The sequence below is a fragment of the Empidonax traillii genome, unplaced genomic scaffold, assembly GCF_003031625.1.
Source record: "Empidonax traillii isolate 1590-97213 ecotype Southwest subspecies unplaced genomic scaffold, ASM303162v1 scaffold269:size870118, whole genome shotgun sequence".
In the NCBI taxonomy this organism is placed as follows: domain Eukaryota; kingdom Metazoa; phylum Chordata; class Aves; order Passeriformes; family Tyrannidae; genus Empidonax; species Empidonax traillii.
In genome coordinates, this window is record NW_020955462.1 from 54,373 (window position 1) to 69,425 (window position 15,053).

At 45.3% G+C, this 15,053-nt stretch overlaps 1 protein-coding gene across 10 annotated transcripts in view; it reads right to left on the reverse strand.

Annotated features, from left to right (window-relative positions):
- Positions 1 to 15,053, reverse strand: part of PCDH15 (protocadherin related 15) — a 315,783-nt gene that overhangs the window by 28,010 nt on the left and 272,720 nt on the right. For all 10 annotated transcript variants that reach the window (XM_027889680.1, XM_027889686.1, XM_027889679.1 and 7 more), the window contains 3 exons: positions 13,358 to 13,485; positions 5,432 to 5,647; positions 2,528 to 2,616 (listed from right to left, as the gene is read on the reverse strand). In XM_027889680.1, coding sequence (XP_027745481.1) covers positions 2,528 to 2,616; positions 5,432 to 5,647; positions 13,358 to 13,485 — 433 coding nt within the window. The remainder of the gene's footprint in view (positions 1 to 2,527; positions 2,617 to 5,431; positions 5,648 to 13,357; positions 13,486 to 15,053) is intronic.

Consider the following 15,053-nt stretch of genomic DNA (forward strand, 5'->3'; position numbering starts at 1 on the left):
AGTCACTAGTGTTGAAGACTCGAGATCATGCATCCTTTCTGGCTGAAATTCCACCTCCCAGACATAATTCAGTTAAATAATAAATGACAAATTCGTGTTCCAAGCATTTGAAAACCTGAATTTGGCAACAATGCAGGGATGAGAGCTCTGCCTGTCCACAGCAGCGCGGACTTTTCAAGTGCTTTCATCAACTCCTCCACTTTGCTCCACGTCAGCCAAATTCTGGCTCTGTGATTTTTGCAAGGTTAATAATTGACAAGTAACCAGCTGGATTTTCAGCTGTACTTCCCCAAAGAGGCAAGGACCAATTCCAGCCCCTCCTGCTGCAGTTAGTGACAGATTTGGGGGGGATGCACCTGAGCTCCCAAATGCCTTAGTACAGCGCACAAAGAAGGTTCTACATTTTCTGTGGCCCCTGGGGTTTATTTCAAGCCCAAGAACAGCCCTTCTTTGTAAAAACAGCCTTTCACAAAGATGATTTCTAGTTTTCTGTCACACACAAGGCCTGTGTCTGGCAGGAAGGAGCAGCACTGAGCCAATTTCCTCTGCACAAAATAACGTCCACAATATTTAGAAAACAACCCAGAGCCAATGTCTTTTCATCCACTTATCCTAATCCTGTAAAAGCAGAGGATCATGAATTGTTAAGGCTGAAAAAGACCTTTAAGATCCAAGTCCAACCATCAACCCAGTACCACCACCACCAGCATACCGGATTGCACACTGCAAAGGAAATTTGCCTTCTAACATACTATTTATTTGACCTAATTAAATCTATTTAATCAACTTAAATCAATTCTTTGATTATCTAATCGACTTCTCTCCTAATCTGGCAATTTAATTTAGGATGAAATGATACAGTGCAAGTAAGTGACAGAAGAAAAAAAGGGAGGGGAGGTGGAATGAAGGGCCAGGAGCAAAATGACCCCAAAATGTTCCTGTCAGGGAGTGCTGAGGCAAAAAGCAAAGCAGCTCTAGCAGGACCTGGGACTCAAGAGCATCTCCTGAAGGGGAGGAAACCAAATGCTGGCCGTGGCCAGTGCTGAAGGACAAGCTCACTGCCACCAGCCCAAGAGAGAAAAGGTCCAGCCACCTGTAATTAGACTTAATTCGCTAATTACATGGCAAACATCCTAAAGCAAGCAATGGAATAGAACTTCTCCCATGGGAAAACCGAGGAGTCTCAGTGATTTATGCCCTGCAACTGCATCCAGCAGCTGAGACATGCTAATTTTCTACCACTTCATGGACTGTGGAGAAGGAAAAAAAAACCCCACAACTGCAGGGAAACCATCCCTGTTCAGAAGCATTTCCCTGAAGAGGGACCGTGTGTTCCAGCTCCCAGACATAAAATTTACTACCTCATATGCTATGATTAGACATAAAATTATATATGATGCACGATGTGCCTGTGACGTATATTGGGCACTATAATTTATAGCGATATTTATTGCTGTAATATATAACATAATATCTCTTTTAAGTGCACCACAGTTTCTCTGCATCAAAGCAGGGCTCCTGTGAGGGATGGTGGCAGTCAGCTTTATATACCCAAACCATTAAGTCAGCGGCTTCACTGTGCATGTTCCAAAACACTCCCTCTGTAATATCTCCAAGGATCTGCACTTGGTTTTACATTTGGATTTTCAGGGAAAAACTTGTCTGGTCACTTCTTAAAGGGTTCTTGGCTGGGCAGGGACCCAGCCCTGAGCAGAGAGGGGCTGGAGTCTCCTCCCTGGGGATATCCCAGAGCTGTCTGGACACACTCCTGTGCCCTGTGCTGGAGCAGGGAGGTGGCATCAGATCCCACTGTGGTCCCTTCCAGCCTGACTTATTCTATGACTGTATTTCATCAAAGCACCCATTTTAGGCCACCTCACTATTCCCTTACAGAGGAAATGATGTGACATCTCTAGATGAGAGCACAGAGGAATTTACTCCACAAACCACTGTGAAGGTGAAGACTCCCCAGGCTGACTCTGAGAACTCAAAACCTGGCCAGGATTTTTTTTTTAGCCCTTAGGAAAGGGGAACACATCCTATATCTCCAGGAGCAAATCCATCAGTACTTTTTCCTGGTCCGGGGAAGCTGTGAGCCATTCACTGCTTTTCCAACGAGGGATTGCATCATCAATCCCAAGGCATTTCAAATTCCATGGAGAATTAAAGCTACAACAGCAGTCAGGATGGACCAGACCTGTGGAAATCTGACAAGTGCCCCTCATCGCTGATTAAAGGGACAGAAGAGTACAGAGATAATTTATAAACTATTTCCTGCAGTATTTTCTACCCCACACGGTCCAACCCATGGGTTAAGGACCCCAAGCACGCAAAATTGTGTTTGTCTCCCAAAAAGAAGCCAGAAGTGCAGGCCTGGCCCCTGGAAGCTGCTGATGCTGTGGTGCCCGAGCGCTGTTAATGGACCAAAAGGATTTTGGCTGGTCTCAAATATTTCAGCACTCCCTGCTGGACCTAATCCCAAACCCAGAGAACTGTCTGATATTTGTAGAGGAAATACATGTCTTACCCTATGAGCTGATCTTTGTTCTGCTCCACAAGGGTGGGAGGAACATTAGAGACGATGACTTGCATGTCCAGCTGATTGACCACAGAGACCTGGAAAGAAAAGAGGGACATTCAGCAGGCACTGCCACACACAGCATCCTCCCCACCCAAAAAAAGAATGGAACCACGACTTCCCTGCCTCCACAGCCATGCACAGACTTCTCCTTTGAATTCCAAAATTAAAATCTCTCTTTGCTTGGCAACCAAAAGCCATAAACATCAGGGGAAGGTTTTAACCAGAACTGTCCTTGCAGCTCTGCATCAGAATTAAGAGATTTGTAAGGCGGGGACTGCAAAACCTGTTCTTCATAGTTTAGACTTTACTCCCTGAGCCACAGATCTCCCAGGGGGCTGTATCCAAAATTACTCGTGAGCATTCTGATGCCAGGAAAATCCTGTCCTGGAGACACGCAGCGTGCACCAAGGTAAATGGAAATACAGGATTAATTCAATGAAATCAATGACACTTTTTGTTAGAAAATCATGAAGGAAATTGTTTGCTTACTTCAAAGTTATCAGTGAAAGTTTTTATTTTAATCTCCCATTGCTTTAGCCTCTCCCTCTGTACATCATAAAACTGTTCATAACTGTGTATATTTTACAGTTGAGCTCTTTCCTTAAAAAAAAAAAAAAAAATAGAAGGAAAAATGTCTCTAATCCACTCAATACTCGTGTGTTTTGCTGAAATAAAATTAAATTCCAGTTTTCCACCAAAGCAGAGACTGAGCTCAGAAGAAAGGCTCTGGAATTGGCATTTTCTCCTACAAAAACAACGTCACTCCTGAGTTTCCCAATGTCAGGTTGGATGGTCAGTGTGCAAAAGGGGCGCTGAGCTGTGTCCTGCTCCATCCTGGAGAGGATCCTGGAGGAAAATTTGGAAAAGCAGGCCAATGTGAAACCTGATAAATTTAAAAATCAGGAATTAAATTGATTCTGAAAGAAATAAAACTTCCCCCTGATTTTCAAAAGAGGAGCCTGGGCCCTGTAATCACCGCAGCAGAAAAGCCACAATACCCTTCCACATCAAACACTGATTCACCAGCTTTGAAGCTTCAGTCAACTCTAAACACTTCAATGTTCTTGAAATGTCATCAGAGGCCCTGATCAAGCTTTTGTGTAAGAAGGAACGGAATTATAATGAACTCCAAATAAAATTTAGACTGAAATCATGCACCGGAACTCTCACAGAATGATCGGTTTAATAGAATTAATGACATTAGCCAATTCAACAACCACTGTGCTCCATGTGCTGAGGGCTGCATAAAGACAACACTGCAGACAAAGGCAGCACTTCTTTTCACATTGCAGGAGTCACAATTATCACCACTTGTTCACGCACAAAACCACGGATAAACACATTCATGACAAGCTACGGGAAACCAGGGGGGTTGGACAAAAAAATGGAGCAAAATTGGAGGTTTCTATAGGAAACTTGCTTATTCTCCACATTTGTAAAGGCAGGGAAAGCATAACATTGTTGATAAGCATTGGCCTGTAAGTGATATCCCTTTGACCCCAAGATCCATTCATTAGGCAGAGCCTACAAAGAGTCTGGATCATTGTATGGCACCAGATTTTTTGGCACCAGACACTGGCATGTCCCAGTTTTCAGTGGGATGGTGTTGATCTCTAACTGTATCTGTCTCCTGCCACTCCATGCCTTGCTCAAAGACAGCGGGTGCACTGCCCATCACTCACCCAGACAACCCAAAGGGACCTCTATAAATTAATGAGACATCCTTCACTTTCTAATTTAAATGTCGATACCTCCTGGCTCTATTTTAATACACCATTACTGCCCAAACTGCCTGAGGGCGCCCCATCATTTGGGGGAGGTCAAGCATGAGGACGCCATCCATTATGTTTATTTGGTGAATCCCTGCATAACTCAGTGCCCCAAGTGTTATGGTTCTCATCTGTATCGTTTGACAGCGTGCCCACGAAGGGGATAATGCACTTCAGCCCATCCACATTATGCTAATATTGAGCCAATCCATCAGCTTAGATGGGCTCTAAAGAAATTTAGCTCTGATGGTTCCTGGGACTGGACTGCAGTCGATGTCCTTTACACAGTGAAACCCCACGAGCTCCAGGCCTGAGGCTGGAGCCAGTTCTGAAACAGTTCTGCTTTCCTGGGAACTCAGAACTGCATTCTCAGCCCAAAATTATTCCTTGAGACGCCCTTTAGATATAAGCAAGTAAGACAGGGTCAACTAAGATGTGGCCAGCTAGGATGTGGAGTCATGGAATCCCAGAATGGTTTGGGTGGGAAGGGACATTCAAGACCATCGCATCCCACCCCCTGCCATGGGCAGGGACACCTTCCACCAATCCAGGTTGCTCCAAGCCCCGTCCAATCTGGCCTTGGACACTTCCAGGGAACCAGGGGCAGCCACAGCTTCTCTGGGCAACCCGTGCCAGGGCTCCCCACCCTCCCAGGGGAGCAATTCCTTCCCAATATCCCATCTAACCCTGCCCTCTGGCAGTGGGAAGCTATTCCCCCTTGTCCTGCCACTCCAGGCCCTTGTCAATGGTCTCTCTCCATCTTTCTTCTTGGCCCCTTCAGGCCCTGCAAGGCCACAACTGGGTCACCCCAAAGCTTCTCCTCTCCATCTGAACAATCCCAGCTGTCCCAGCCTTTCCTCCCAGCAGAGCTGCTCCATCCTCTGCTCCTCTTGGTTCCTCCTCTGGACTCTCTCCCACATGCCCTAAAATCTTTTGCTTTAAAAAGGCTTTATTTCAGTGCCCTCAAAAATGAAGCACACACAGTTCATGGCTTCTCTATAGGTCTGCCTGGAATTAAACTTGATGTGGTGCTTAAATTTCCCCAGGAATTATCCCATAACCATGCCTGGCTCACACTTACAAGCACTTCTGCTTTGCTGCTCAGTCCTTTCCCATAATCGTCGGTGGCAATGACCTGGAACTTGAAATAGGATCTCCTCATGTTCTTGAAGAGCATGGCAGTTTTGATCAGCCCCGTGTAGGCTTCAATCACAAAACCTTCCTTGCCATCCTTGATGGGGGGGATGATGAGTCTGTACTGCATGGCGCTGTAATTCCCAGTGTCTTTATCATCAGCCTGATGGGGAAAAGAAAACAAGCAGAGGCAGACAAGGTAAATATGCAGGCAGGGAATCATTAACCTTGTCCTTTAAATAAAGTTACATACTGGTCCAGCAAATTCCTTCCACTCTGACATTTAAAACATTAGATCCCAGAGTGCAGATATTGCTGCTGCTTTAAATGGTTCATTTAACTTCGCTGCTCACAGTTTTGCTTTTCCAGCAATTTCTTTCTCCTCTGCTGGCACTAAACTGCTCCAAAAGAAAGAAAAAAAAAATTTAAAAAAAAAAAGGACATAAATTGACTGTTCAAGTCTGCAACAACATGTAAGAACAGTTCAACTCTGAGAAACCTCCACTGCTAAATTCTTGTTGAAAATTCAATATCAAAGAAAAAAACCATCCCAGCAACTCATTCACAGACTTATTATACAATGAGAATATTCTCCCTCTTCTCAGAAACATTCTGCACAGGCAGTTTTGGAGCAAATAAAGATTTTATTTTTTTTTTTTAAAGAAAGGAATGAATGGCATTCCCTGGCACTGTCCTGTCGCTGACTGAGGATGCAGACCTGGCACCCACCAGGCAACCCTGGGAGCTGTTCCACTTTCCCTGTGCCTGCCAGCCCTGGGTAGCCCCCTCCTGGCCTCTCCAGACCTGTTCCTTCTGCTCCTGTTGGGCAGCCAGGAGCTGTGTTGTGTTTCCAAGGACTCTTCCAATGCTTTCCTGTGCTCCATGTGGGAAGGGTCAGCGAGATGGAAGTTAATAACTGCCTCTGCATTGTGAACTCATCAGGCTCAGGCACCACCTCAGCATGTGGGACACTTCAGCAGCAATCAGCAGGCTTTTATCACAGCCTTGGCACGGCTTCTGAACCTGTGGCTTAAGCTACTGCTGGAGAAAAAACACGGCCTTGACTTCCAAAAGGGGCAGGTCTTGGTGTAAAATCCGTGTAAAATCTCTGCCTTGCCTGATTTAAGAATAAAACATAATCACAGCCTAGTCAGGGTTTGCGGCAGCGTGAAGAGTTCATACAATTCCAGAACATCCTGAGCTGGAAGGGACCCACAGGGATCATCCAGTCCAACCCCTGGCCCTGCACAGACACCCCAACAATCCCGGGAGTGTTGTCCAAACCCTCCTGGAGCTCTGGCAGCCTCGGGGCCGTGCCCACTGCCCTGGGGAGCCTGGTCAGTACCCAATAACCCTCTGGGGGAAGAACCTTTCCCTGAGATCCAACCTGAGCCTGCCCTGACACAGCTCCAGCCGTTCCCTGGGGGCTGTCCCCGTTCCCTGGGGGCTGTCCCCGCTCCCAGAGAGCCCAGATGTGTTTACCCTGACACTGCTCCTAAAAGGGCTTAATCTGTGCAAGGTCATTAGGCCTTCAGCAGGTGGTCATTAATCATCATTAATTGTTTCCTCACCAGCAGAGAACAACATCTTTAAGGTGGAAATTTTTTACTAACTCCTATTCTGTTTTCATTTTTTTTAGGATAATTTCCAGGGAATACCAGCAGGGAGACGCTCCGGATCCAGGTACTCAAAGCTGGATGTGCTCTCCCTGCTACTCCAGCTCCTATCAGCCCAGATGGAACAGACAGAACCACGCAGCACTTAAATGATAATATCCAGCCTGGTTTAGCTGCAGACAGCAAGCACTTTTCAAACAGCACATCACAGAGCTGCCCAAAAAATGAGCTCCCACAATGACACCGGCTGTCACTCATCACCGAGGCAGGACTGCTTGAAATGGTCCTCACATCCTCTGGGAATATTTTGCTTGCCTCTAAATTGATAAAGCTTTATCCAGCTCGGCTACCAGAAGCATAAATATAAAAATTGTGTTAAATTGCTTTTGTTCTCTAGCTCCGGAGCTTGCTTTCAAAATCAGGATTACTGCCTCTTGGGTGATCTCAAACCCCTTTATTAGTGTTTTTAGGAAGGAGGGGGGAGGTTAAAAGCTTTCTGAAATGTACCCCATTCTGTCAGTCAAAAAAAAGGGAAGACATCAGTGAGCTTTTCCAGAGCACTCCTGCTTTCCAACTGGCACAGGGAAATACAGCCCCAAACCAGCCCCGAGCCAGCAGGCAGGAGCTTGACAGGTGGATATCAGGACCAGGCACAGTTCTGGCTTTCCTTTGACAATCACAGACTGAAGGAAGAACTGGATGTGAAAGCACGCCGTGTTACAGGATCGTGGAATTGGAGAAGCCCTCCAACATCACCCAGCCCAACCTTTGCCTGCTCTCCCCACCTCGCCAGCCCGCCCAGAGCACCCAGTGCCACGGCCAGTCCTTTTCTGAGCACTTCCACGATGCTCTCCAGCCCCCTGGGCGGCCCCTGCCAATGTTTAACCCCTCTTTCAGCCAAGGAGTTTTCCCAGATATCCAACCTGAACACAAAGAAGTGGCTGGACCTAAACATCAGGTTGATATCTGGATGGTGAAAAAGCAGGACAAAAATTAAACCAGCAGCTCAGCTGTGCCTGGCCATGGGCCCACTGGAAGGGGCCACTGGAATGGGCTTTGCCCAGCCTGGGGCAGCCCCAGCCTCTCCCAGGGACCCCTAAAAATCATGAATATGTATGATAACAACCAAATCTTTCCCTTCAAGCACCTGTTCTTAACCAAACACCAAGGAAATCTCCAAATTACAACTGAAAGAGCCCACAGGATTGCTACTGCTACACTACTAGAGAAACATTTCAAACCAGCCTGAAAACAGAAATAAACCATCCCTGCCAGTGAAGGTATCCACGCCCCAGGCACAGGCATCACCTGGAGCCAGCCTTTCTGAACAAATACCAACACTCAGGAGTCATTGCTCAGAACCAACGAGATCTTAGTCTTGCAGCTGAGTTTGACGTACCAAACTCCAGCGGCAGAGGCATTTTAGGAGCGACCAACAGCCTCAGCATCGGAGCAATCAACAGCCTCAGCATCGCTGCAGCCCAGGCCATTTCCCTCCCAGAAGCAAAACAGGTGCAGAACAGCCCGGGAAAAGGCTCAGATTCCAGCTGCAAGTATTTTAACCGTGTTGTTTCCATTCCCCCCATCCCCTTCATCGCCAGGCTGGGCTTGGCACACCCACCGGGGAGAGCCTGTGAGCCGCCGACAGGAACGTACCAAACGTTCTTTAACACACAGGGAGGATGTTTGCTGTTCTTGTAATTTGTCCTGAGGGTAAATATTTCTGGCACTTCATTAGGGAGAGATCTACAACACCTCAAGAGTTGCATTAGGGCTGTCAAAGGAGAGAAAGAGCTACGCCTAATCTTGACAGCACAGCAGCAAATGTGCCTTTTGCCGTGTGCGAGAAATGCAGGTGTCTCCCAAAATCCGCTGTGAGTGAGGGCTGATAAATATGGATGATGCTGGGAATTACCAGGCCAAACTCCACCCCTCCTGTGACCGAGTGCAGGTGTGCCCACAATGAGGGAGCTGGGCTGGCATCACCTCCAGCTCTTACACGGGTTCCAACTGGAAGAGGGGAAATTTAGGTTGGATGTACGGAAGGAATCGTCCCCTGGGAGGGTGGGCAGGCCCTGGCACAGGTTGCCCAGAGAAGCTGTGGGTGAAACAAGATGATCTTTTAGCCCCTTCCAACCCAAAAACCACTCCATGATCCTGTGGCTGATTGAAAAGTTATCAAGAGTTATTTTTTCATCATTTCATTGGAAGAATGAATTCTCTCTTAGAAGACCAACAAGCCAACAAGCCTTGGTATGGAAATATATAGGACTCACTGGAGCTGAGTCAAGCTGAAAATAAGAGATGAAAATAAATGAGCCAAAACCTGGAAGCAATAGAGATCCATTTAGTGGTGCCTCTGCAACCACTCACACTTTGCCTGAGTGTAGAAGTTTTTTTCTGGTGTAATAAATGGAATAATACAAGTTGGAAAAGACCTTTAAATTCACCAAGACCAAAAAAAAGAAAAAAAAAAAATCAAGGGTTCTCTGTAGATTCTCAGTATGTTCTCAGTAGATTCCCTGATCACAACCAGAGAAAAAGAATAATAACCCAATAGATTTTACAGTGAAAAGTTTAGCAAGCTGACACATTAAGCAGAAACAGTTCTTTTGAAAGCAATCACCTGTGTGTGCCTGACATTCCTGGGATATTATTTTCAGCAGGCAAAGCAGCTGATTTTTAGGCACAAGTGGTTCCCTGATACCCTGTGTGTCACCAGGGTCAGCACCTGCAGCACGACATGGCTTTGTTCTATTTGCCCTCCTGCACATTAAGACAGTCAAGAGCCAAAAAGGGATGAAGTCACATTATGAAGCTCATCAGGAAGGGGCAAAACCCACAGGAAAGGTCTGAAATGAGAATTTCATCCCCCAGGTTGTAAGAAGCAAGCTATTCCCAGCAAATACAGGCCACCACTTCCACGGACTTGGATTCACTGGCCCTTTTTTGGGGAGACAGATTCCTTCTTTGCACACACTTGCAGCACAAAAATACCTTCACAAACCAAGGAGTAGAGAAAACCACCTCTCCCTTCCTTCCCTAGAATTAGGATCTCTGATATTTCCTCATTTAAATGCGCTTTAATGAATATAACCAGAGGTTAATACTTTAAAAAATCTTTAAAAAGAAAAAAGAAGGGCTAATGACACACCATTATAGCGAAAAGTCAATTCCTGTTGGTAATTTCCCTAAAGATTGTGTTGGTTCTGGTTGTTTTCCTTGAGCAGATTGAAAACACTGTGTATGATGTGGCTAAAGGGAGCCTGGTTGGATTTCTGAGGGGGGGAAAAAAACAGGAGTTCCACGAAAATCCCAGTGGCAAAGCAAAATAATTCTACTATAATGAAATGCAAAGCAAAGCTTAATGCACAAAATTCATAAATCAGTAGCTCTGAGTGTTACAGCTGTTTTTAATTCACATAAAGGCCACGAAAAGGCCTTTAATCGTGGGAATGGGCTCGTGTGTGTGTGTGCTGAAAATTTTGGGGAAAGAAAAGGGAATTGCAGAGAAGGGGACTTCAGGAAGCAGGGAGTGGATCCTTGGTTAAAAAGCGTCATTTGCATTAATATATTCCTTTTCTTTTTTCTCCTCAGAGCATCAGTACTTCTCAGCTTTCAGAGGACGCTGCTCTCAATCCAATCACCCCCACGCAGAATAATTCATACGGTTTATCACTACCCAAATGAATTGTAACTGAAAATGACTTTTGGATAACGACTTGTGGCATTCTGCTGAGCTCCAGCTTCCTTTTTATCTCCTTCGAGCAATCTTACTACGAATCTAGGGCAAGACAACACATTAGCCTATTCTTAAAAGGCTTTTATATTCAAATTACAATATTTAAGAGAGTGGTTGGTGCTGGCAGCAAACCCACTGACCTCACAGAGCTGCGCAGTGTTGGCCTTGGTCACACGTGGGACTGTTTGGATGATGAGAGAAGTATTTATCCAATACTGTACTGGTCTCTAAATTCAATCTGTGTGTAATCTGTCCTCACTAACTTCTCTCAGTTCATCTTTTCCTGTTTATCCCATTCATTTTACCCTATTTGACAAAAAAAGGGAAGAGTTCCGTCAGCTTACGCTGCTGCCAAGTGCCCACCACTGGGATTATGCTTATTAATAAAATTAAATTACAGCCATGGCAAATAAAGCAGACTCACCCTGTAAATCACCTCTAAATGAGTCCACATCTGTACCCCATAAATGGGATAAATGAAATGGGATTCCCTTGTAAATGCTGCTGTAAGAGTTGTGTCTTACAAAACTTTCAGCTGCTAAGGTCCCCTCCAACCCAAACCATTCTGGGGTTCCCTGACCCTAATATCTCATATTTGAGGACCATCAAAGCTGTTGTCAGTGACAGGAATAATGAGAACAGGAGGAGAAAATCAGCTTCTTTTCAGAATTGCTCAGATGATGTGAATTAATGAATGCAGAAGACGAAAGCAAGGGCCTCTGAAACTCCTACTAAGAACCTGACTTCCCCAGCAGTATCAAAATCTAAATAATTTCTACAGTGTAGAAAGCTCTACATGTACTTTACGAATGTTCTTCTAAATTTCAACCTGGAAAGCTACTCTTTTAATTCTGCTCACCTGAGCTGTTCAAGAAAAGACATTCACTTGATTAACTATTCTTAAAACAAACTGGAATGGGGATTGTACTTCACTAACAGTAATTACTTTTCCTTTCCAAAGGCCAGAAAACAAGCTAAGTAGCACTGAGTGCTGAAAACGCTCAGTGCTAGAACAATAAATTACAGCCTGATTCTCTGCAACAAGAGCACTTCCTAATTGCTTCTAATTTTACTCTAACTAAACACACAGTTTGATGCCATCCACTTACAACAACTTCTGGCCTCTGCCTCGATCCACTCTGCCTGCCAGCAAAGTCAGGGAGGATTCTGTCAGAAACAGCTGTGAGAAATAAAACTTTTTTTTTTTTTTTTTTTTTTCCTGGTCCTCCTCTGATGATCTTGTCCTCTGAGGGCCTTTTCTGAGTCAAATGTTTCGGAAGGGGACAAGCAGATTCCGCCTCTTCATCAAAGAAATGTGACCCAAGGAAATCTGTGGGGCACTTCCCAGCTTCTTTGGAACCCTACAGAAATAAGTCTTGAAAAAAACCCACAGGTGTTGCTACATGACCCTTTTTCTGGCTCTGTTTATGAAGCCTGAACTGAGCCCTCACATTTGATGAAGTCGGTGAAGCAGAAGCTAAACAGTTTCCCACTCCTCTGCCATTTCTGGGCTTGTTTTGGGAAGGACTGCCAAGAAAAAAAAAAAATCGATGGACAACTCTTTAATAACCTCTGATCTTCTCTATTTCATTCCTGGCGCTCCAAAACCCATCATGAGGTCAAACAGAAAGCTGAGCAGGTCATATTTCTGTGCCCTTTCATGCATTAAGCTGGAATCAGCAACTTCAAAACTATCCCACTAATGTTTAAAGTGAACAGAGATGCAGGAGATCTGCTGAGGGAACAGAATAAAACCAGAGGAAAGAAGCTGCCTCGAGCACAAAAGGCTGTGTCACAAAGGCAGTTTTGATGAAAGAAAAGCATTTTATTGAAGACTTACTGCTTCTACTCTTAGCTATTTTCATGTCTGGTTCTAATTAGATTCTATATATTATATTTCCTTGCAATTTTTTTTTCTGTTTTTAAAAACCTCACAGTTCATTTTCCTCAGAGTTATGTCCCAGTACAGACCTGAAATTGCTTTGCTGACCTGAAACAGAAACTGTTCTTTCCCTTTTAAAGCCTAAACACGCTGCTGCCAAGTAGTCAGAAAAAAAAAAAATGCAGGTAAAAACTGGTGTTGACCACAAAAAAACCCACTTCTAAATATTAATATGGATCTAAAATGAAAGCTGCAAACCCTCATGGGAAAAAAAAAAAGCACCTAAAACTCAGTAGGAAAAAAAAAAAAGCCCTGTTTTTTTAACTCAAAAATCATCCTTGTGTCAGTAATTGCTGGAACAGCAGGACAAGGCACGTCAATCAAACCCACACCGACGGGAAACCATCACGCTCCTATTCATGCTCAGACACTGATCTCAGCAGCAAAGTGGCCCATTCTGTGCTCAGTATTCTTGTTTCTAAGAAGAAACACAACCAAAATTGGTGCCAGTGCCCCAGAGGCTCCAGCAGCTTTAGAAGGTACACATTTCCAAAATCTCCTGTGACAAATCAAAGCAGTGAGTAAATATTTTCCCACTGCAAGTGAGCGCCAGTTAAAAAACTTCAGCCTTACCTTAACTTTAAGCACGGAAGAAAACATCCTGGCATCTTCAGACACCCCTCCAATGTACATTTTTTTGGTGAAGACAGGCGCGTGGTCATTTTCGTCCTTCACCTCAATGAACACCTTGGCTGTGTTGCCTGAAAGAGGGGAGCAAAAGGGTAAATAGAACAGCTGGTTCCTAATTTTGTAATGCCCACTGGCATTCAGGTATCTGCAGACCAAAGAGAGAAAAGTCAGTCCATGGAAAATACTTAAAAAGCAAGTACCTTAGATATCCTAAAATTGGATAATCCATTTCCCTTTTGGTGAATTATTATTTCTCCATTTGCCATTTTTTTGTGAACAGGTCTTGATTTAACTTTTGGAGCTGAAATTTGTACCTTTATGAGGATAATTCCCATTCTCTGGGCACCTGCACCTCACCATCAGGGCTACCTGAATTTGCCCGTGAGCAAAAAGGTGCCACAGATTTCCTCACAAAGCAAGCAATTTGGGTAAAAGACAAGAAAAGACCCGTAGCTAATTTTTTTAAATAACCAGAAAAGCACAAGTAAGGGTGTCATACCTTAGTTACACAGGTTTTGGTCCCAGTACATGCTCCTAAAAGAGGTAATGAAGGATCAGCACCAGCAGGTCTGCTGCAAACAGCAGCTTGCTTTATAGATTTTAATTATTACCAACTCTCCTGCAGCTACTTAACAGGTGACTCAGTTCTGCTGTCTGTACACTCATAAACGGTCACACAACAGCCCTGGCTAAGCAGCCTCAGCACCCAATTAATTTATTGTGTTAACTGGATGCACCCCTAAGCCTGTCCTCCTCCCAGACCTGGCCTGGCCCAGGGGAACTCCACAGGTATTATTTTCCCACCACTGTCAATTTGCATTTGTTAAACAGTTCCTGATCCACCCCACTGAACAATAAACATCTCCATCCTTCTGCAAGGGAACAACATCCAGCAAAAACTCGGGAGCCAGTGCCAGACAGATTCCACCGTGCAGTAATCTCCACCAACATCTGTTTCTCTCTTTCAGCATTGCACGATCCAGAAAGATTGCTGGAAATGATGATATCCAGTTCATTAAAACCACATTTGCAAGTGATAAATTGCCTCGTTGCGGGGTTGGTTCTCCCAGCTCCTTTCAGTGCCAGGGTAATTTAAATGTTGCACAGGTGCCATGCTGGGCTGAGTTAGTTACACAACACGGCTCCTTCACCGAGGTTTAGGAGCTGTATCTTCAGGGGAAGAAAATATTCAAACCCAGACTATTTCTCAAATGGCCAAAGTCATATTCTGCCTATCTGATGGTCCAACTGATGGGAGACGAACGAGGACTCCAAATAAATAACTGAAATCTGAAAAAAAACACCCCAACATTTAAAATGCCATCGATCTGTCCCTGCCCAGCCCTGTGTCCTGGGGGCAGGGAGGGCACCAGAGGGGCATTGGCAGCAGGGCAGGGAGGGGATCCTGCCCCTCTGGCCAGCCCTGGGCAGGCACATCTGCAGGGCTGGCCCAGCTCTGGCTCCTCAGCACAGCAGGGCCAGGGAGCTCCTGCAGCGGCTCCAGAGGAGATGCCCAAGGGCTGGAGCAGCTCTGGGAGCAGCAAAGGCTGAGGGAGCACCCCCTGAGAGGGACCCTCAGCCATGGCTGGCAGGGGCTGCAGGGAGGGGGCAGAGGATGGCCCAGGCTCTGCTGGGGGGG